Genomic DNA, 24,448 nt, shown 5'->3' on the forward strand with positions numbered 1-24,448 from the left:
CACAGAAGACAACCACGGCAGTGCACACAAGAAAAATCCTCGTCTGCTTTGGCCTACCATCACCTTATTTCAGAGTTGCTGTTAACATAACTCACGTTGTGGCTGGCCATCTAAATGGACAGACTTTTACAATTTTCAGACATGGTTGTACCTCGCTTTGGCACGGCAGTCTTTTGCCTCAGTCAGCAAGGCCCTGGGTATGGTTCTGTCTTGCAAGACCTCTCGCTAAGCTCTCAGAGTCCAAATACAGATGAACTTGTGCAGATAAAATTACTAACTACCATAATGGCTGTCCAAATGGGTGCAATAAATTTCAGCGTGAGACAAACTCTCTCAGGTTTTACTGACTCTTAATGTTGCTGCTGCCAGCTTTAGTGTTACTCTTTGACTCAAGCCATATTCTGTTGTCTCCCAAAGGTCTTTTCGGCCCGTCAGCTCTAATCAATATGCTGCCTTGAGAAGGAGCTTGTTTTAAGTAGGTTTGCTCACCATAAAGAACCATATAAAGAAAATTTGACTTCTACTCCTTGTCAGCATATATCACTCCCTATGCAGAGCAGCATTTAGATGGTCTGTTAGTTGAATCCAAGTGCTCTCTTTTATATGTTTCAAGAAATGACAAATGCCTGGAAAAAAATGCATAGTTGTTCTACAGAAGACATTAGGCAGACTCAGGAATGGCAAGCAGAACAGCTAATAAAGCCCAGAACTGTAGCAGAGAGGATGTTAAAAGCTAATTAGTTTGAGATTATTTGAAGACTTGTAAAAGGTTCTTCTGTTCTCCTTTCTGATGTAGGTACAGCCTGTTTTCCAGCAACATGCAAAATTATTTTAACATGTTTTTAGAAAGAGTTGCCCAGGATATATGTTCACCTATTATTGACAGACTAGCTCAAAATAAAGGGTGTTTAAAACCAATTCTCAGCTGTTGAATATTTGCCTGTGGTCCAGCCTTTGGTTTTCAGGGGTCTGAGCCACTGGGAAAAAAACTTCTCTCATTCTGACCAGGCTCAGATTCTTGACCCCTTATTCTGGCTTAGTAGCATTGCACATTACAGCTTGGCTTGGAGTGCCCAGAAGTGCTCATGAAGTCAGAATAGTCTGTCTAGTGAGGGTGTCAGGATCTGACCCACTGTAACCCAGCAACACAGTATGCAGGTACTTGATGAAGGATTTTAAAATAGAGAGTAGCCCCCACTAGCAACCTTTGCTGTGTCTTCCTCAGTTATAATGTATTAAAGTGGCCTGTGAAAAACAATGAATAAATACGATAAGCACAAACAGATAAATCTATGTTAAGAAAAAGTTACATAAATTGCCCTTTAGAATCCAAAGGAAAAATCAAATGTGAATTGCATCCTTTTGTTAGATGTCATCACTGGAAAGCGAACTTGAGGTTTGTTCATGCACACACAGATGATGAGGGGAGGCAGAAATAAATTACAAAACAAATATAATTTTATTTGCTTTATTAATCTAGAAAGTGGTACCAATGTGTCTGGACTCAGTGGCTCCCCAGCTGCACCCTCCTGCAGGATGTTATCAATCCTTTATTTCTGTGAAATGTGCTACCAACTAGTAGGAAAAGCACTAGAACTGTATGACATTTTAATAAAAAAAATCGGTCTTACACCATGCTGTGTCCTGATGTAGTTAAACTTATATCTTCCAATATACCTTTCAATCCATATCTCATGTTTTGCTGTTCATTAACTGCCATGCATCTTTTTAGGTTTCTTATGATACTACATTATCACTAAGGCATGCCTAGGTCCCTTTGCCTATTCTTCAATATATCTTTTGTTCTCCCTGCCTCTCCCAGGGAGGCAGAAAGGAAATACACACATGACAGTGGGGAGAGGGCACGGGAGCAGGGAGAAATATTGCTCATCAGTGCTGCTTCTCCCTCCCAGTGCCACAACAAGCTGTGGTGCCTTCTTCCTCTCTCTGCCCGCAGGCTAATAGTCCCCTTCTGGCACTCTGGTCTTACTGTAGTATCTCAAATATTCCTCTGCCTGCCTGAGGTCCCACATGGTCTAGGATGTGCTGCACGAAGTGGTGGGCCTCTTCAGAGCATGAATTTACATCTAGCAGTGTGATCCAGCAGGGAGACTGTTAAAGGTGTAGGAGTCAACATGTGTTGCTGCTAGGAGTTCAGTGCCCAGCTGTGAGGATATACATTCAGTATTTCTTTAAAAGTGTATCAGGTCACCTGCTTCAGCTGGGAAACAGCTGGGGGAAAGCGGAAGATGCTGCACAAGAGCTCTGCAGAGAAAATGAGATGGACAGATAGGTTTCCTGGAGAGTAGTTTTCCATAGTCAGTGCAGCAAGAAAGTAACTCTTTGGGATTTTTTTACCACCCTGATGTGGCTCTAAACCCTGCTAGACTGGCCTCAGCTTGGGGAGAAAGATCAGGTGTTGGGTCTTTGCCATTAGCTTAGACACTAGGGGAAAGGGCTAGATGACTTTGTTGATAACCAGCTTGAAGACCCCAGCAGGCCTTCAGACAGTTTTATTAATCATAAAAGTCATTAAAAATAGCCAATTCCTCAGAGGCAAAGAAAAAACAAAACCTCAGAAGAATGAATCAGGGCAGGCATCTCCCATTCCTAAGAGCACTCTGTTCACATTCTGCGCAGGGAACTGAAAGGCAATACTTAGGAGTGAAACTCCCAAGCAACATAACCAAATGCTTTCTCAGGGAAGGGGCAAGCACTTTCTTATGGACTTAGATTGCAACAAGAAAAGACGTTGAGAGGCTTTGTGTACAGCTCAGAGGCACTGAACTTTCAGACAGTTGACTCCCCGAGGCTTGCATGTCACATCCAGAATCAGCAAGATAGTCTTCCCCTTTGCCTTTGCACTTGGCCTTTCCTCTTTCACTTTTTTGCTGTCCCTTTGCCTCTCCCTTTTCCCCTTATCTTTCCCTTTTCCCCTTGCATTACCTTGCCTCTTTAAAAAAAAAAAAAAGGATAGAGATAACATTTATTTGCCTCTATGCCACTGTCCAGTGCCTGTGCTCTATCCCAGCAGTCTTTAGCTACCTTTGCCCTATGAATCTGTCAGGCCCTAAAGATGTCTTACATATCTTACTGCTTCTCAAGTGACTTCAGATGCCTGTGTTAAGGTACCTGAATCCCATCTTAACTTTGTCACCTCACAGTTGTGAAGAAACCCTTCCAAAGCAGCCCAAATGTAAAACAAAACATTGCTATCTCCCTGGGTCTGTAGACAACCAGAATCAATAAAAGGTACAAACTTTCCTACCAAAATTAGCTTTATAGGGATGTTGACCGCAAACCATAATGGTAGTTTAAACATAAGCATTCATTTCTCTTAACTGGAAAGGTTTTAATGATGAAAAAACCTGTGGATGAAGAACTAGGACATAAGGCAGGCAAAAAAAAGGGATGGAGAAGAATTGTAGGCGGCGGGAAGGAGAGGAAGCTTGCAGAGACAGTTTTTCTGTGGTCTGTGGGGCTGGTGACTGAAATGTGTACAGTAGGTGAATGATGTAGATTTTCTGCCCAGAAGATCTGTTGCCTCCCTGCAACACTAGATGTAATTTTTGGACTTCTGTGGCCCAGGCTTGGGAAGACTTGGTCGAGACTCCATGCACCAATATAAGCAAAGGGGATCAAGTGTCTGGAAAGCAGCTTTGCAGACAAAGCCCTGAAGGTCCTGATGGACACCAAGTTTACCATGAGCTAGCAACGCTCCCTCATGGCAAAGGCAGCCAACAGCACCCTAAGCTGCAGTAGGAAGAGTGTTGCCAGCAGGGAAGGGAGGTGATCCTTCCTCTCTACTCAGTCCTCGTGAGACACATCTGAAGTACTGGATCCAGGTCTGTGCTTCCCAGTACAAAAGAGACATGGAGCAACCCCAGCAAAGTGCCATGAAGATGAGTAAGGGATTGGAATATCCTTCACATGAGGAGAGGCTGAGAGAACTGGGAGGCATAAATACCAGAGTGGAGAGAGTAAAGAAGACGGAGCCAGGCTCTTCTCAGTGGTGCCCAGTGACAGGACAAGATGCAATGGGCACAAATTGAAATACAGGAAGTTCCCTTTAAACATAACAAAAACCTTTTATTGCTGTGAGGATGGTCAAACACTGGAACAGGTTGCTCAGAGAAGCTGTCTCCATCCTGGGAGATATTCAAGACCCAACTGGACACAGCCCTCAGCAACTGCTTTAGCTGACCCTGCTCTGAGCGGGGTTTGGACTGGATGATCCCCGGGGTGCCTTCCAGCCTCAGCCATCCTGTCACCCTGTGGGACTTGTTCAGGTATCAGAAACTATGGTGCTCTGTGGGAACACAAAGCTCAGTGGGGAAGGAAGCCCACCCAAGAAGCTGGATAACTATATGGGCACTGAATTGTTCCTGAGCTCCATGTGGCTGTGAGTGTCCCTCATTGTGTGTTTGGAGCTCGCTCAGATGGCTACATAAGTCATTGCCCCAACTTGACTGAAGTGTAGACTTGGCCTTGGGAACAGCACTACAGCTGAAACCACTTGCCAGCTGCATATCACATGTTGGCAGCTTTACCCACTGCTCCATCCTTTTGCAGGCTAGTCCATGCTTGTCAGAGTAAAATGGACTCTGGGGGTGTTATTAGGTTCATTTGCTACATTTGGTGTATTTTACAGCAGGTGGACGGTGCAGCAGCAGCCACAGGCTGGAAAACTTCTTTCTCCGTCAAACATTTCTGGATCTGTTTCTGAATGTGGTCAGCAGTATCTGAGGAAGCCCATCAGGTCATGCTTTATTTATTTAACTACTTTACAGCACCTCCCTCCTTCTATAAAACCTTGCTGTTAGGAGACTGCTTTACATTTTTTTGGGAGTATCTCTCAAGTGCTGTTGTCTAGCATCAGCGCCCAGAGCAGCTGCTGACAATGCCAATGTACCGAGAGCTGCAAAATCCTTCCTTTTCGAAATCAAGAGTAGAAAAGATCATCATGAAATAATGGCCTAATATGGCCATTCTGTCTATGCTGCTCATAAATTAGATTTTGAACCGGGCAATTGCAGGGTAATTAGTAGGAGAGTAGCTTTCCTGCAGGAACATATATTTCGTATTCTGCCTGCCTGACACACTCCAGTTTAATTTTTTCTTTGTTCACTCAGCTCAGAGAACAGCAATTACCAAAGGTGATAGCCCAGTGGCAATTTTTGAATCATGAAGAGACTTAGAACAGAAATGAGGGGGGGAAAAAAAAAGGACAGGTATCACTAGTAATTAAAATAATTTTGAATTAAAGGGACTATTTCAATAATTGCTTTTGTACTATAATCGTCACCACATAACCTGTCTTTATGAATTACTAATACAGTGAAATAACACTACTGTGGAGAGTGAGCTTAAAAAGACAGCTTTCCTAAACATGTAACCTCATCAGTGAGAGATAAGTAATGTTTGGGCAGATGTTTCAGAATGGTAGGTGATGCCACGGCTCTGATCACTAACAGCCATTCGATTTTTAAGCCCTCCTTCCCCTTTTGGCCCTGTCAGAGAGGCACAGGAAACAGAGCAGGAATTCCCATCTCGGGTGGCCAGAAGAAGGTTTCGCATTATTAAAATAGATGATTTCCTTCATCTAAGAGCCTCTGAGGAGCATAAATTACAAACAACATCAAAGCAAGTGAAAAGTTTTAGAGCAGATTGTCAAAGAGACTGCTGGGGTTTCCTTGGTAGATTTCCATTTTTAAGGAGTCTCAGCAATTTACTTTCTTTCTCAAAACAGTTCCATATGTCTGTGGATTATTTACGGTTGTTTTGATTTTTGTTGTCAAGGGTTTTAAAGAAACAATATTGCAATTATTTAACATGGGGAAATAAAGTTAGACAGACAGTGCCTGCAGTAACAAATTACTAGGATGATCTCATGGACTAAAACTTTGCAGACTTGCTCTGTGCTCTCCAGGACTAGACAGCATGAGTCTAGATACAAAGAAAAGTGGTATAGCTAACTGGAAATAAGTATAGGTCTGACGCCCTACAAATGCAACAACTAATTATTCAGGTTGCCATCACCGATTTTACAGAATGAAACACCATAGCAAGTGTGTGGCACAAGAATAAGGGCTGTGAGATACATTGGCCCAGATTTGAAATAGACCTGAGAAAACTTTGTTTAATGATTATTGGAATTCATCTGATAAAAAGTGCAAAGGCCAGCTGTGGTCTTAGATTAAAAGTCATCAGGCAAGCTGTGAACGGATTCGTATTAGCTTCCTAACTTAGGGTAAAGAAGTGACTACTATTAGAAAAGGCATGGAGAGACTATGTGCTGATGAGGTTATTAGCTAGTCCTGAGGAGGTGGCTCCTGCTGAGTGTGGGTTTTAAGTGCTTTCTCTGCAGGAGAAGGTTGTCATTAGTCGCTGGGACACGGACTGTGTGGAAGATTGGTGTGTCACACCTCAGCCTGTAGTTCCTGCCTGCAAGGCCATGGGTATATTCATCAGCGACCTACAAACTAGATACCAGGCTGTTTTGACCACATCCAGGAAACCAGGCTCCATCTATGCCGTGAAGTAAGCAGGAAAAAGGATGGGGCTGTGAGAAGCATTGCCACGTCTCTGGATCACCAAGCAGGAGATGCCAGTTTGAAGCTCTGTCATTACGTTGGCCTAAGCTTCTGCTGTGTTGTGCTGGCAGCCAGCAACCACGTGAAATAAAGATCCTTGGGAGGAAAGCACAAGTCAGAACACTTTATTTTCCTTTAAGGAAAGGATCCCTTTTTATTTCACGTGTGCATAAATGCATAGGTGTTTGGCCAAAAAAAGAAAAAGGGAAAAAGGTCTATATTAATTGTTTCCAAGCCTAGCGGCAAATGCCAGACTCTTAAATCTGTCATTTACTGCTGGTGAATAATTCCAAAAGTTATTCATAGTTCTTACCTAGTAATTCTTCAAAAAGTATTTTCATAAATGTTGCATCAATAATTTAAAAGCTGCAACAGCATATGATTTTCAGAGTGACCTCTGCTTCGAGTTTGATGGCCAGGAGAGGATAAGAGCAGAAGACTAATCATACATGATAATCACGTGACATGAGAAGGAAATGCTAAACTGTGCATCGCTAATGAGTTCGCTCTGATGGGTGTACTTCCCTGGGCTGAACTGCAACAGCACCAGTCCCCTATGCACCACTGTCAAGGACTGAAGAATATAGTCTTTGACTGCCTTACTCAATGCCTTGCGTTGACTTGAATGTTTGTGAGGAGCTTGGTCAAAACATGAGCTGGCTTCACTTCAGTTTTTCCTAATGCAAAACTAACTGGATGTAGCTCCATCTCATGTCAAGCTTATAATTCAAAGCTGATTGCCTTCTGCATTGAATGTATTTGTTTGATAACTCAAAGCTCTGATTCATTGGTTCGGGTCTTGATTGTGACTTTCATTTGATGATTGTGTTGTCCATTGTTAATTAGCTTGTTGTGGTTCTGCTAATATGGTGAGGTGTTTTACATTTGTTTGCTTATTCTTAGTATACAGGGCTGGCTTATTCAGTCCAATTGTAACATAAGTCATGTCAACCAAAGATGTATGTGATTTAAATAAGATACTTCCCAGCCATGTGGCCCTGCAAATGAACAAATAAGTCTACCCCCCCCCCAAGATGGTATCAAGATTAAAACAAAGCTATTAAAATGCTGTCTTAGTTAACAATTAAACTAAAAAACCACTCAAGATTGCTATGCTACCTTTAACAAGCTCTTTACCAGGTGCAAGACAAACCTAAGGCAATCACTTCCTAACTAAGCAAGCCCTGTTTACATCTCAGCTTTGGAAACATATGTTGTTAATTTTAGAATTGCAGTTGCCATGTGAGCTGGGTGTCACTTCTGAAAGAAAAGAAAAGTGCGACTTTTGGGGATAATTATTTTTTCAGCACAGGTGCAGATAGTGCATTTGAGCGCCCTAAACACTCACACAAGCTAAGCTTTGACTCAGTCAAACTGCAGCCTATCACAACCTGAAAACCGTATCATAAAATCTATTCTTTCAGGCATGGTATGGCCTTAATAAAAAGTAGTGCAGAATTTCTTAACTTAACAGAGGCCCATCTTTTCTCCTTCCAGATCTTACCTTCCCTTTCTACATTGGCCAGACTACCAACATGTTTCACCACTTCTTCATCCTTACAGCTCTTGGATTAACTGGAGAAGTGACTCACGGGTCCATGCAGTTATGGAGTTTGTGGTTATCAGTCCTTTCAAGCTAACCTCCCAGTTCAACAGCACAACACTGGCGCATTCTATCCCTGTGGAGCTCAACTCCGAAGCAGCCAAGGAGTGTGTTGTGACGTCGTATGTCTTCTCCATGTGGGGCAGTGGGAATTCATTTGCCATACACTCCCTCATTTAACCAGAGAGTGTATTCATAGAGTTTGCTGTAATGTATTTAAAAGGCTGATGTGGTAAATTACTGATATATGAACAGTTCAAACCAGATCCCCAATTTACTGCTGCTCCATAGTGATACCTGACTTTTGGCCATAAAAAGAACCCTAATAATTTGGGTAGGGCAACTCTGTGGTAATTGCCTGGTCCAATCAACCTGGGGGACCTTACACAGGCAGAGGAGGGCAGCAATGTACAGTGGCCAATGACAGAAATTTGTCATGGCTCTTGTAATACTAATAAATGGTTAATGTTATGTTTTGACCAAATGGAAGAAAAGAATAAAACACATTTCTTAGAAAATAATGTGGTGTTGGCTCAGATTAGCTAACTACATTGAATGCTAAGGCACTTGTCTACTTTAACAGTGCCCTTTGTCTGCACCGATAAAAAATATGCATGGGGATAATGCATGGCTCCAGGAGGGGGGCAGATATCCTTGCAACACAAGGGATAAATTCCTGGATAATCAGGTGTCAAGCTGGCGCTTTTCACCAGCATTAAATCCCTTATAATTATTTAGGAAAATACATATATTTTTACACAATACTCAGAAAATATCAGCAGCCTGAAGTTAAAATTTGGTGACAGCTGACAAGCAGACAACATGCTAATACAGAAAATGATATTAAAAGAGAAGCTGAACCAGAGGTCACAGTACATCTTTGTATCAATTAGAGAGTGATAATCTCTGAGGAATGTTTAGGTTTTGCTGTCTTCTCAAACTGTCCTCTGGGTTTGCACAATCAATTTTGCAGTTGTTGTTGTCCTCTTCGGCTTAAACAGAGAGAGGTGCTGTGCTGTGAATGCCTCCAGCAGCAGGAGGAGGAGGAAAGCTGAGGGTGATCGTACAGCTGGAGGAGCCCCAAATTAGGTTCCTCTGAGAGCTCCACCTTTCAGCATCCCTATTTCAAAACTGTAGGCTACAGCTTTCACGTTGGAAGCCCAGCACTCTTCTTTTCTGTACACTGTACCTCCTCCTGCAAGTCCTGGGAGGTGTTTGCATGAGGGGTTTGCACCACAAAGTTTCAAACTGGAAAAATCAGCGTGCTTGTTATTAGGTTCAGCAGACTGGGAATCTGCCAGGCTTTTACAAAACTGGTCATTTTCTGAGTCTTAGCTCTTTTAGCTATTTTTTTTTTTATTGAGCGGAGGACAAGCTCTATCTTATTAAGTGAAAACAATAGAGTGGGAAGCTGGAAATTGCCAGGAAGCCTGGGAAAGACCGACACTCAGCCGAGATTTCATTCCATGTTTTCCTATTGACCTCACAGGCTCTCGACACAAGAGCTCTGAGTACATTAAAGAAAGGCCACAGTCTCATTTGGTCCTGTGAACATCGGCAATATGTTACGGGGACAATATACAAGCTTGAAAGGGAAAAACCGCAGCAATGTCCCCATGCCCTGGAGGTTTTGTCTGGTGCAATGCTGTTTAACCAGAGCACTGTGAGGTTTTAAATGGCCATAGGAGATTTATAGTAGGTCACGACCAGATCTCTTTTCAGGGCAAAGTTTGAAAAGTCCATTTATCTCAAAATTTAAAAAAAGAGTCTGGTAATTCTCCAAGGTTTTTCCTCTTCCTTCAGGCAACTATTTTTGCCTGGCCAGAGTTCCTAAATCCTCCCCAAGAGCCCTTTTAATGTGCGAAATATTGTCCTGGTGTCTGCTATCAAAGGGATAATATTGAAGATACAAATATTTACAAACCTACTCTAACTCCACATGGTCACTATCAAGCTTATTAAGTTTTAGAAAAAGGGACGTCATGACCTTAAAAGAAGCGGCTTCAGGAAATCAGTATTTGAGGGCATTATTAGCAGGGAAGAGTGATGGTTATTGCAGGGAACTGAATGGAGAAGACTCAAGGTGCAGGCAGTAATCCTCTGTGTCTGGCGGATGGCATGGCTGCCCGGCTCCGGGGCCGGCAGCCAGGGGCAGTCCTGGTGGGGTGGGTGGCAGTGCTGGCCCCCCACCACTGCCCGGCTCGGCTATGTCCCACCAAGTGCCAGCAAAAGGCGTACGCTGGTGCCCACGGGGCTGCAAAACAAGACAGCGGGCTGGCCCCCCACCACGGCTGTTTCTCCTGCATGGCAGGAAGAGAGGTTGTCCCCTTCCAACGATGGGGGCCACGTCAACCTTGTAGCAGCGGGTGGTGCTTGGGTAGCCTCTGCCAGGCTTCGCTCATGACACTGCAAGCCAGCAGGACTTGCCTCCTGCTATGTGGTCCTGCGACTGGGGGCAGCTGGAGGAGACTGGTGGGAGATGGGGGGCCCAGGGAGGGCTCCAGGCACCCCGGTGGGGTCAGGGTGGTTTTGAAGAACGGGGAAAGGGCAGATTGGGCAAGCAAGATGGCAAGTGGCAACAGAGGCTCTGGGACAAGGTCCCCCTGGGAAACATGGAGAGCCAAAATTGTGGATACCTGGGGCCAAGTGGAGGAATATGCCTGTGATAGACGCTTTCTGTCCGGTTTTCCTCTAAAGAGGCTGTAGGAATGAAGAAAAAGGAAGATGGGAATGGCAAGCCAAGTCCCACAGGGCTGCTGGGAGCCAGGCTCTAGCTGCCCCCTCGCCAGTGCCTGCACCGCCAGCAGCCATCACCTGCCCGGGTATGAAGCACCACAGACCTCCTCAGGTACCCGTGACACCAGGGCCAGAGCAGATCCTCACAAAAGCATATCAAAATTGCTTAAAGGATCATTGCAAAGCAAGAAATTTACTTGGCAGGTCTCTGACTTTTCTGGGGTGATTTTTATCTGTTGTGTAAATCAGAATCATGGGATTCTTTAACCCTGCTCCCCTGTTTTTGTATTTGACAAACTATTTGTTCATTTAGAGCAGTTATGCTTGATTGTGCCAGTAAATAATAAGTGAGAGCTATTTGTGAATTATTTGGCTGCTAGATTTCCACAGAGAGGGGTCTATTCTCTTCTGTGTGAATGTGTGTATGAGAGGCAGTCCCTCAGCATGAAGGAAAGTTATGCGCCTGAGTCAAGAATGAAAAAGACCTTTAAAATCTTTATAGCAATCTAATACAGAAGATACATCAGTATGCAAAGTAAGTTTCATTAGGTATAAAATACCTACCTTTAAAATAAATAATTTTCTTTTTTGCTAAAATGCCAGAAGATTGCAGACGATATTAAACATAGAATGTGTCTCATTTAAATCATACCCCATGGAAAAATACCTAATTTAATTTAAGTAATTTCTATTTATTTCTGCCTTTCAAAATGATATCATTTTCAGGTTATAAAAATGTAATGCCTGAACTTAGACTCTTTACACTTAGTTTCAAGCCAGACCTAATTTTACATCTAAGTTAAAAACACATGAGAGCACACAGTCATAATATGATCTGGCCTCTCTCTGACTGCAAAAAGGGCAGCCTACTATAAATAGAGTCCTTGAGAGAAGGAAGGTCTTCCATTTTGAGGAGGATTTTGAAATTTCATGCCATTCCAGTTTGGAACAAAGCTCTCCAATTCTGAACTTTCCCATGAAACAGAACCCCAAAAGAAAGCAATAATAATGAAAAATAAAGCAGAAAGTGTTTGTTCTGATCATTTGTAAAGAAAATGTCACCAGATAGACCTCCTGGAAATGCTGACTGAGAAAAAAAACCCTTGCAGCTTTGGAAACTGAGCCATTTGAGACTTCAGGGTCTTGGTTTGCATCAAAAAAGCTCCAATGGTTCGGGAGACTGAATACCTTCCCTGCAGCCCTACTCATCAGGTTGCCAGTGAGGGTGTCAGGGGGGTAGGGGAGGATGACTGGTAGATAGTTAGGCTGAGTTGAAGTGGAACCGTAACTGGATCCTGATGTCTGAACCACAAGCTGGGTACGTTCCTTTCAAATAATTCACTTGTGCAACCTCTGGAAGTGCAAATAGGCAGGGTTGTGATTTTTAAAAGCTGGAAATATTTCCAAAGTGCTAAGGTCAAACCCTCGGCGGGTGAAAACTGGGATAATGCTACTGAAATCAGTGAAGCTGTTTCATTTTGTACTGGTGAAAATCTGGTCACTGAAGTTTAAAACAGAGTTCAAAGTCTAGAATCAGTGTAAAGTAAGAATCATTGCTAGTGTGCACTGATCAGAGCCATTGAAGAACCACAAAGAGAATTACTGTGGACTCAAAATGTTAAAAACAATTACATGATTTAAGCTTTCATTTCATGCAGAAAAAAAATCTCTCAATCAAACTAAACCAGAAACTTCTCATTTTTCTATTTACTTTTCACATTTACCATGAAAAAATGCTCCCTGCTGCCACAAACTACTTGGGTAAACCAAAAAGTTTGCATGTAAAGCCAATTTGTCAGCATTGGCTGAAAAGTGTATAAACATACCTCTTTCTCCTGATGTTGGCATGAAAGACTTTTCACATGCATGGAAAAAGTATTCCTCTTTAACCAGCTCAAGCCCTACAGCTAGGTATAATGTGCCTTGCTTGCCAAAAACTCCCAACAATTTTAATTTGGCTTCTGGGTATATCAGGAATGCGGGGTCAGGTCCTTACTTTGGAAGCTCTGCAGGGCATAGAAGTTCTCTGAATATGGCCTTGCTTCAGTATCTAGATTTCAATGCACTGCACAGAAAGGAAGGAGTTGGGGTTTTTTGTTTGGTTGGTTTTGTTTTTTTCTTTAGGACGAAGAAAAGAAACAATTCCTTGGATGGGAAGAGACTTTTGCAACCACTAGGATCTCCAGGATTCTGGGATTAAGACTGATGGGGGTCTGTAGCAGGGCTGTGGAAGAATATCCTCTTCACAGGCTTTTCAATAGGAATTTGGTTACAAGTACAGATGGTGGTCCTCAGGAGACTTAGATGGTATTTTTTTGGCCCAAAATCTCAGGTAGCCATGAGATGGCCTGCATGTATCACCCAGCATGCACTGATTCTTTCTGATAAGGGAGGAAGATGAAAGCATTGCCAAAGGAATAAGTGTCGGGGAGTAGACAAAAATAGTTTTGTGAATCTGATCATTTTCTCAGAAAGTTCTGGATGTGAGTCTTTCCCAAGACTTTCTTAGCCAAGGACTTCTCTAGAGTTACTACCAAACATGCCTGAAACCTTTCAGCTGCAATATTTTTCAAGGTAAAGCATTTGTATGAGATTTGGTGGATCACACCAAGCTATATGACCCTACTGGACTGCTACTGTACCTTCACACCAGCATATATGAAATAGCTAAGTGGGAAACTGCTCATCCATCCTAAGACCTCTGTCAGAGTTCACAAACATTCTAGTTTTCCTCTGGGAGGAAACCCAGGCTGTTCAAAGATCACGCTTACATTTTCTTTCACTGAAATGCAAGAAACCTAGAACAGTGTGAACCCTTCCTCAATGGCAGACTAAGTCCAACTCTTCTCCAAGGACAGAGGAAAGGATAAAAGTTTTCCTGCAACCTACATCAAAATTGAGGCAGTCAAGGGAAAAAAGGAGAGACACCTGGATGAGACTGCAGGGGGGAGCAAAGTTATCTCAGCCTATGACAATGTGATCTCCTTGCAGAAGCATCTCAGGCCTGATTCAGCTAATCAGCTAACACACTAATCCCCATGCAGAAATCACAGGACACCTCTTTCTTTGTAAATGCTCACCTTTTTTTTTTGCCTGCAAAGAAACTGGCCAGAGTTCTGCTTCTGCGTAGTGTCTTCACCCCTCAAAGAGCAAAGAGCCAGCTGAGGTACAGACTGTGTGTTGTCCCCACTGGGACCACATGAAGACACTGTACTGAGGAGTCCCTTGTCCACCCCAGGTACCAGCACAGCTCTGTTGTGGGACTGGCCTCCTGCAGAACATGCCTGCTCTCCCCCGAGCAAACCAGAGCTCCCCTTTCCTTTTTGCTTCTGTTGTTGCCAGGGTCAGAACAAAACCAAGAGCAAGGAGAAAATGCTCTTGAAACTAAAAATAAAAAATACAGAGAGCAGTAGGCAGATAGCCTTACCAGTGACAAAAGCAAATCCAGGAGTTCAGCTGGGATTTCTGAACCACCTTTGCAAGAGGCAGGAAAAACCAACTGGAGCGAGCATGTCATCCAGGGAGCTGATGCCAGAACACCCTGTTGTGCCTGGCTGATTACTGAGCGATTAAAGCTTGAAGGAGGGAATCTTCTTCCATCTGCTGCATGGACTACTGCCTCCCTGAAAGGGAACTGAATTTTCTCCTTTGTGTTGCTGCACCCACTCAGGAGACTCCCTGAGCTACAGCTAGGACACAATTCACTAACACATGAGGGTCAAAAGCCCCAAGCTAATGTTCTGTAACTGGACCAGGCAGAGGTGCTGCTGCTTGCTACAAATGTTCAGCTTTTCTTAAAATAAGATAGTAATGAAAGCATGGTGATTTGTGGGAACTGTGTGGTCCCCTATTTCCTGCTATTGGTGCTGTGTAAACCTGAGCTCTCTTTCTTCAGACTGCCAGGAAATAGATACAAATATATTTATAAAATTTCACTTTTGCAGCATAGCACTAAAAATAGCACAATACATCATTCATAGTATGGGCCTCTCTATTCTTTTACCCCACTGCTGAAGAAAGTAAGTCATAATGTTATCAACTAACTGTCCTCCTCCCTCTTCCAATAAAGCAAGTTTCAGCTACCGGAGTTACTATCAAGGTTAAAATCCCCTTTGTTTTACAACATGTTCATTGCCTGGGGGGACTGTCATTGCCCAGAGGGAGCATAATGTTCAAGTCTCATTGAAATATCGTAAGTAATATCAATAATAAGGAAAACAGAATTCATTAACAAATTCACTGCCCATAGCTATATACTCATGATATATGGGAGTGGTGTTCAGAGCATCAATTCAACAATACTTTAAGTCAGTGCTCCTTTGACCCATGCTGATGAAGATGGACAGACAGGTTAGACAAGATTATGCCTCCAAGGGTCATCAAAATGTAGAAGTTTCCCAACTGCAAACTGATTTTTCAAAGACAATTGCCTGCACAATTTAACTGGACAGCCATTTATGCCTTCCAGGTTTCATATCGTTAATGTTTGTTTCCTCTTGGATTTTTGCTGTTTCTCCTACTCTCACTCTTTTTTTTTTTTCCTCCGATACACACATTAAAAAAACACTCTCAGACTTCTTGTCCTATGTGATTTATTCCCAAGAAATTAAATTACATTTTTATAAGCCTATGTTACCACAAATGATAGCTGAAGATTTGCTGAAAAAAATTAATTCCTGATCTGTCGCCGTGAAGCGTCCTCGCTAGCACTGTACTGACTCTGTCTTTCAAAACCAGATGGAAGCAGTCCAACGGTATGATTAACTTCTTAGTCCCTGCAATTTCCTATTGCTCTACTTGCCCTAGATTTCAGGATTGACCTCCTGCTTCACTGCAAAATGCACAGTTGCTCAGTTTGATAAATCACATGAATACTTTTTTGATCACAGTTATCTACTATTTACTACATACCCAGTGAGGTTAATCATATGCTGAGGCACTTCATATGCTGCACACATATACACTCTTCTTCCCAACAGCACTTTGCATATTCTTCATGCTCCCAGCCAGCAATGGGACCTGCTTTCTCCCTACAACATGGGAAAGACCCCAGACCTGCACCTTGTCTCTTCCCCCCCCATGTTAATTCTGCAATTATCCACACATTGATTCTTAAAATACCTAGCAAGCCAAAGAAAATACATGAGAAATTACTAGTCAGACCTAGAATGGATCATCTCCCCTCAGGTATCTTTAGGGAGCTACTGAGAATGCATGGGGTTGCCCATAGGGAGGTGGGAAATGTTTGGCTGTCATGATAGCAAAATGCTATCACTTCCTTGAAGAAAAAACATATCCTAACTTTTCTTTTTCCTTCTCTAAACACCAAAGGAATTTCAGTATTTAGTATAGCTAGCTAGGGCTCAAAATTGCTAAAATTCCCTGGGACAGCTCTGCTCCACCTTCTCACACAGTGTTGCAATACCTCCAAATCACGTCTCCGGTGCTATGGTGGAACAACTCTAAACAAACACCAGCAACAGTCAAGGTATGGGAAAACATCCAATAGCGAACAGATGAGTACTACAGATCTTGCTCACAAGTTAAATAAAGGGAAATGGAGTCCCAGTTTTACAGAGATATCTATTTCTTTTCACTCCAAGCCTTCCACACAGGCTCTTCTTTTCGAAGTCCCTTTTCATTACATCACAACAGTCTCCAATACTGGAAATAGTGTCCTATATACAAGACATATCACTACCCTTCCTCCTTCAAGTTCTCTAACGATGAGGGCTGAGAAACTCTAGACTATTTCTGCCACAAAACGTAGCAGCAGTCGCCCTATGCTACCCTGTACCATGTGGGAGGGCTGCAACTGTGGGACACCAGGCCAACCTTTGCCTCCTGTGGAGCCCATGATCTCAGTTCCGTCATTCTCTGCTGGGACCCAGACCAGCTGTCCCCAGCCAAGGCTTCCCCTCGGCTGTCACTGATTACCCAGACCTGTCACATGAAGCCTTTCCGCCCAGCCAGCCAGCTGAGTCGCTCTGCTGATAAGCTGACCACGAAGCTTCTCATGTGGAGAAGGTCTCATGGTGTGAAAGGCAACGTTATCGAAAAACTCAGTCCAACACAAACATAAGTATGTGAGTGACACGAAGCACATGAGTATTTTTGCTAGCTGCCACTGGATTATTTACTTACTTCAGGGTATCACAAGTTTAACTGCTTCGCTTAGTCACAGCTCAAGCAGATACTTGAGAACAAGAAATCTTTGGCTCCGTCCACTGAAAATTTTAAGGCTGCTTGGACAGCTGCCTTCCCTGCTTTAAGTGATCTATTAAAAGTCTAAATTGCCTCTTATTGTTGCCTTAATACTTTACAGTCCCTCCCCAGGCCTCCTAACCCAAATGGTGTATCTCAACGTGGCTTTGTCTGAAGAAGAGCCATGCTACAGATCCCACTGGACTAATCCTCTATCCCGTGGCTGCTTACAGTACCAGCGGAATGGACTGGACTGTCCCAGGTCAACGTTTTCTGTTCAATTTTCCTTGCAGCTGGGTGCTAAATGCCTGCATGCACCCACAAGAGGCAGTGCGGCAGCACCTCTGCTTGCAAACATCTCTCTCCCCACAGATGGGTAAACCAGCTCATGCCTGGCACAGTCTGCATTTCAGTGCCCTAACCGTGATCAAACACGGACAGACAAGGCATGGTTACACAGAAATGCAAAGTACTACCCTTTCGCCTGACGGGAAGGTGGACCGAAGCTCAGACAGGCTGTATAACTCACCAACCATCAGGAACGGGGCTTGCCTACACTGCCAAATGGATGTTAGTGTTGAAATGCCTTGTCTATCAACATCCCAAGGTGGTAAGTCAAAAAGGTTTATCATAGCCTGTACTTCAGAGTTCAGGTCTTAGCCTATACTTAAGAGTTCAGGTCTGGATGACACGTACATATTAACCAGGTGCTGAGTGTAAGCTGCTGAGTTGGACTCTTTACAGGACTTATCAGCTGGGACGGGCAGGCTTGCCAGCACTGCTGGGCTGAGCGGGTTCAGCTCTCCCTCTGCCCTGCACGCCTGCGCTGAGGTTTGTGCCGGCAGCGCTAGCAGGGTCTGCCTGCGTCCTCCAGTGTAAGTACACAGAAAGTGTAACAGACCACAATTGTCAATTAAGCATGTCTCATAAGTACCACCCAAGCACCGCAGTGAATGAGCTATCTTTCCCCTATTACGACGAGAGAGGAAATTCAGCAGTGGTACAACACTTTCCTTTAAGCATTCAAAACTCTTAGGCAGACCCACTTGGCTACACTACAGCACAGAGAAATAAAAGCAGCTAGGGGAATAAAAGTGCCCTAGGACCACTGTAAATCTTTACTTCATGGAAAATCTTATCTTGCACATGAATATGAGCTGCGAGTAAATTTAATGTGTGGATTAAGTACTGTGCGGTCTCCCTCATGGTGGGCTTTTCAGCCTAAAAAGAACAAAAGAATAATAATGAGTGTTGTGTTTGGGTATGATTACAAACAGCTGTAATTTACAGCTGGACATTCTCCACTGCAAATGTATCCAGCAAGTGCTTCTGGGTTAGTGGAACAGACTGCAAAAAATTAGCTTTTAACTTCAGCCTTAAGGTCAGAGTTCTGGGACCATGGGAGTCAATAATAAAATCTATTTAGCTCAGTGGGATTAAGCAGGTTTAAAACCTGGCTTAACCACACTGCTTGCTGTTAAATAACAACAGAACACACTGAATATTTTAGTTACAGACATTTTTCTTCATTTGAAAGCTATTCAGGCAGTGGCTATGAGAGTCAGACAATTGAAGATACGCTAACACTATACCATTAAGGTATATGACTTAAGTTCTTGCTCTTCTCTGTCCCAGAAACTGAGACATCTGTATAGTTAGACCACGTTAGTGAAGAGCACAATAAAATTAAAACCAAGCTGTGCTGTATAAACACCAAGGGTTTTTCATGAAAGAATGAAAAGCTAATGGGGCCAGTGCATCTTTCCTGACAAAATAGTCGGTGCATGTGCAGAGCAACCTGTCTTCTGGAAGCAGAAAAGCTGTTTCAGTCAAGCTTCTGGGTCACTAATCTTTGTGTTTGCACATAAATCTGCTGGGGGTTACTGTGTCATTCTGAAAACAAGACTGAGTGCAATACACTAAAGAAATCAATGGCTACAGGTTTAAAACCTCTCTCTTTTTTTTTTTTTTCCTCTTTCAGTTTAGCTAACAGTTACCTTTTTAATAGAACCTGAAAGCAAAAACTGAAAACAGGAACTGCTGGAGAATATTTTTCCAAAAAAATAATGGGCAAAATTACTGAGACCTTTATTTAAGCTGCCATCACCCTGGGTGCTGGGAAGTGCTGGTGTGTGACCGGGAGCTCTTAGTTGCTACTGGGACACAGGTAATGAGCAGCAGTAGCGTAGGCATCCTCACTTTAGCCAAGACCAGACAGAAACTGCCATCACAGTGTGGGGTTTTGGCCCCCTGCCCTCCCGTTTGCTCGCTGCAGTGAGGCTACGGGCAGCAGGGAGGGACCCCCCCAGGGTGCACACGCAGCCGTCCCAGCACCCCCTCCAGAGGGAGGGGAGGAGGGTGCCCCCATGGCCGAATGTTTGCAGAGCAGGTGGGAAAGCTGTAGTCTCCGGGCATGCTTTTAGGGGCAGACAGGGGAATAGCTGATCATAAATACTAAATCTGAGGTGTGACGAGCAACGTTTCAGCCCTTTTGCCCTGAGGACGAGGGCAGCCTGCGTCCAGCTCCCTCACCACCCCTGACGAGGTAGGGACCATCTATCCATCACCGCCACTCTTCTTTATAGGGGAGACAGAAAGCGCAGTGCAGGATTTGGGGCTTGGTAACCACCTCCGTGGGCACTTCTGCAGGAATGTTCCTCGTTCAGCCCAGGGGAAGGATGCCGAGAAAAAAAACCCCATGTTTTCTTTGGTCACAGCATTGACCCCACCAAGTGCAAAAGCTGCTTTGCCTCGGGGGCGAGCCTGCACACCTCCAGGGAGAGGGGCATAATGCTGACTCTGACTCCTCTTTCTTCTTGCATTCGTCCCATTTACAGCAAACACTTGTGTGCCCTACAGCCGTGCCAGCGATTTCACCCGCATCCCATACATTTCACTCGGGAATTTTTTTTCCTTAAGCGGTGGGGGGGGGGAAATTCTAAACAAAATGGTGTTTGTAAACTTGGGGGGGGAAGGTCGATAATTTTGGCGGTCTTAGCCTCCAAGCAGAGAGAAATGTTATTCATCCATGCACAACATATAATTCAGCCTAAGTGACAGGCTCTGCTCTGGAGAAATCCTGGCCTGAGCTGGCTTCCAGAGTCAATTACCGCTTATTCCCAGGGAGGCGGGGGGCGGGGGGCCAGACGGAGCAGAGGGGGCTGCCAACAAGGCATGGGGAAATTTACTCTGTGTCAGCCTGCATGACACAGTACCTCATTTGTGGATAAATGTAAATCTGCTAGTTCTTTTTCACAGGCACTAAAACGTACAGTCTCTCCTCCCTCTTCCCTCCCCCCGTTCCCAAAACTGGAAAAGAAATCAGGACTGTCTTAGAAAGCTACCTTATATTTCAATCAATCCTCTTTCATAAAAGTCATTTAAGGTAAATACCTGTGCAGACCTATGGCCCAACTATAACATTTACTATGGCCCAAATCCTGAATTCCTCACTCGGGCAAGTTTCCCATTGAAGTTAATGGATTTTTACTTGAAAAAGAGCTGAGTAAAAGCTGAACACTGTCTAAGGATTTGGTCCCCTGCTTATCTGCCTGGAGCACTGCTGCAGTTCCAGTAGTAGTGAAAAAATGAATTAAATTCCTCCAAAATACCAATCCCTCAAAACGTAAGGGGTAAAAAAGGGCATTGTTTTTGTGCATGAAACGTACAGAGAATCTCATCAAAAGAAGAGTAATTCCCAGGGAAAGGATTTGGAAAAAGTCAAAAGAGAACATCTCAGAATAAATGAAGTACTTATTGCTGAAAAATGAGCTCAGATATATCTCAGCAAACTCTAAAGCTCAGAATTTACTGCATCATTCATGCCTTCTCCAGTAAGTTTCTTATCTCTCGTTCAGTATCACAACAAGGGATTCTGCATACTCTGTATGAAATACAAGACAACTGTGATTTTTGCCGTAATAAACTCTACACATGCATGACAAATCCAAGCATGCAAAATGTTTAACATCCCAGTTCACAGATACTTTGGGGACAAAATCCGATTATGAGTTATATGCCACAATAAATAGGGCTCAACGTTTCATAAAGCAATTTATAGTTCATAAAAATGACAAAATGTACCTGTCAGATAGAACGCGGAGAGCAGATCTCTGTGCTGCCTGCTGGAAGAAAGGGCAGAGATGTTTATTTTATATTCTGACTTGAAAATTACGAGCACAATCAACACTTTAAAAAATGCATTACACACATTTTTGTCACGTGTCCAAAATGTTAAAGTACGAGCAAAGTAGCAGAGAGTCTATAGTCAAATGGACATTCCAGCCTAGTAAATGTAAGAACACTTTGTAAAGTACGCCATAAACCAGAAGATTGTCAAAGCACTGCACGGTATTTGAGGTCTGAACTACTCTATTTAGACGATTTTTTCTGCGGGTCCCTGAAAACTCAGCAGGGCTCGGTTCTCTGCCTTCCCCTCTCCCCGCTTCCGCACTCCCACTCCCTCTCCTTTACCATTAGTCTCCTCCCATTCTTCCACAGAAACAAACATCACATATTTGGTTCCTTTTGCGATGAAGCCCGTAGCTATAATTATAAATTTTGCAAAGCTTGCCAGCGCTGCTGCAGACTTTTCCTGAGCGCTGCCATGTTAATCTGCTGGCAACTTTTGCCTACACAGTACAGGATTGACCTGTTGCTGGTTTGCTCCTCGGTTTTTGCCTAGTACAACTCTTTGGATGGGGTGGGGAAGCATGGTGCTTGTTCTTGTGTTAACCAGCAGTTCTGGGAATAGAAATTGTAGCCTCTCAAGTTTAATAGGACTCCCAAGCCTATCCCTGAGCTAGTTTGCCACTTTATTATTATTATTCTTTCCCCTCCTTCAATCACTTCAAGTGGTGTGATTTGTGGCTTCGGCAGAGTAACCAGCTGCTAAGCAAAGATGAAATCCATAATGTTTTGAAAATCTACTTTAAAGCCTCCATTCTACTTGGAGCTGCTCAGCGTGTCCCCTTCCCAGCCCTACCTGTCCAGGCTGTGCCTCACCTGGCACAGAAGGGACACAAAGCTAAGCAGTAAGGAGAGCCAAAGGGCAGGGAATTGAATGTTGATTTTCTCTTTGCAGTTATCAATAAATACGTTTTTGAAACCATTTTTCCTGGCTGCTTAGGCTGCTGGGGGCTGCATCCCTATCCCTGAACAAGCCACATGGCTTGCAGGCATCCTGCTCAGCACCAGAGAGCACGGAGGTAACCTTTCTGGCTAGTCAAAATGCTGCTGACAGGCTGCAAAGAAAAACTTGATAAAACCTGACTTGCAGTTGCAGTTGCAGAGCATTTCACAGAAAGGTGTGAAAAGATCCCCTGAGTGGATCCCTGCAGATCTGACAGGAGTGCAGAAATGCTTTGGGAAGGGTTTCTACTTGATTTTGGAAGCAGGATTTCTGCTCAGGGAACTTTCTGGAATAACTTGGGCCTCCTGGGTTCCCTGGGGAGAAGTAGTTTGCTGTGTATCACATACCAAATTGTCAGGAGACAAAGGCTATGCCACATTCCCTCTGGCTGGCATGGCTCGCAGGAGGGGCTTTTCCTTAGCATTGACTTTCTGCAGTGGGAATGGGAGGGTGCCCATGGCATGAACATGCTGGTTTTAGTGTTAGGAAAATTATATGGGGAGTCTGGTATTTTTCACTGCCTCCGCTGGTCATCCTATTTGCATGCATTTTGGATACAACCCTGTCCACACCATCCAGGCCACTGGGTACAGGGCAGGCCTTGATGGGAGCAGCAACTCTTCAGTTCAGTGGGCTGGCACCATTTTTACTCTCTCCTCTGCAAGGGGCTCATTATGACAATTTCATCCCACTTCTTGGACATAAATGCAGGAGAGACCCAAAATGTAGGTCTTACGGCTTAATCTCTTCTTCAACGCCCTGGGCCAATGCAAGTTCATCTCCTCCCATGTCTAATCACCGTCACTAGCAGGCAGCTATGTCCGTCTTGAGTTTCAAGCTGCCCAGCTTCGATGCTGACCCCTGCGCTGTATTATGCCTTTGCCTGCAAAACTCAGGAGCTTCCTCTGACTGTCAGAGCCCTTTTCCATGGACAGGTTGTGTAGACACCATTCAGATCACCTCTCCTTCTTCTCTCCAACCAGCAGCCAGGGCTAGTCTTTCCCCCACAAGCAGCCACTACGTGGCAGTGCTGTTTAAGCCACTTTTAATGTTTCCCACTCTTGGCTGAGGCCACCACAGGTGCCTATGTGGTTGTGCAATGCAACAGGTTGGAAAACCGATCCAGCTGAAAAATAACACTTTTCCATCTTTTTTTTTTTTCTTTTCCCTCAGGTTATTTGCAAACCAGGTCTCTTCTCTGAGCTCCTTCCCCAGAGAGAGGGTGTCACATCACAGGGTGCGGTGTGAGAATGGGAACGGGACTGTGGGGGCAGCACGCAGTGGAGACCTTTGCTGCTGAGATAAGGGCACATCTGCCACTGGGGTTGCTTTCACCTGACATCACTCTCACTCCCTTCTCAGGAGCTGCAAGAGCACTCCTGGAGCAAGGTATGTGGTGGCTGCAATAGCTGGAGGGCACTGAAGGAGACAGGCTGTACATGTACATTACAGAGATCTCAAGAAAGCAAACAGGGACTTTGGTGATGCTAAAAGCCCCTAACATGGGGATGTGGGGTGCATATCACTCTTGTATTTCCCTAAAATCCATAATTTTGAGAGAGGGAGAAGAGCTGGTTACTTTCTCTTCCAGTCTCGATGAAAGGTGCCCTCAGGAGGGAAGAGAAGAGGACTCTCATCAGTGCTAATAAAGCCAGGCCATGTGGTGTGGGACTGAAGCCTCAAGTGCCAATCTTCAGTTTCATCTTGGTACATCCAGTTGTTGACAGCTTTGAAAAGGTGATCCATTCTGGACAAGAAAGTGGGTTCAGATGACAGGCAGGGCAGCAGAGAGAAATGTACAAGTGCTTTTCAGTGAGATCATTCTACTGTTTCAATTAGCATCTCATTTTAAGTCCTTTAATAAACGTCCTTCTTCACCAGGATGCAATGCAGATTGCATGGGGCACCTCACTCTTTGCTTGGTGGTCGCATATTCTATAAATAAGACTATTGATTTCTTTCTTACGCCACTTGAAAATACAGCCGTGTTTGATTGCATATTTGTGTGACCCCCTGAGTTGGTAATGGCCCCATTTCTAAATGATGGGGGAATAAGATCCAGTCACAAGTTTATTCTTCCTCCCTGGAGAAACAGATCTATTGCCTGCAATGAAAGGCAGTTAGCAACTATCCGGCAATTTTAATTCTAGCCTATATTGCTCCCCTCTCCTGGAGAAAGTG

At 44.0% G+C, this 24,448-nt stretch overlaps 1 protein-coding gene across 1 annotated transcript in view; it reads right to left on the minus strand.

Moving 5' to 3' along the window:
* The window catches only part of AFF3 (ALF transcription elongation factor 3), a 282,997-nt gene that overhangs the window by 55,893 nt on the left and 202,656 nt on the right, over positions 1-24,448 (minus strand). Inside the window, exon 9 of the mRNA XM_075716381.1 lies at positions 21,220-21,260. Coding sequence (XP_075572496.1) covers positions 21,220-21,260 — 41 coding nt within the window. The remainder of the gene's footprint in view (positions 1-21,219; positions 21,261-24,448) is intronic.

Source organism: Pelecanus crispus, chromosome 1 (genome assembly GCF_030463565.1).
Source record: "Pelecanus crispus isolate bPelCri1 chromosome 1, bPelCri1.pri, whole genome shotgun sequence".
Taxonomy (NCBI): domain Eukaryota; kingdom Metazoa; phylum Chordata; class Aves; order Pelecaniformes; family Pelecanidae; genus Pelecanus; species Pelecanus crispus.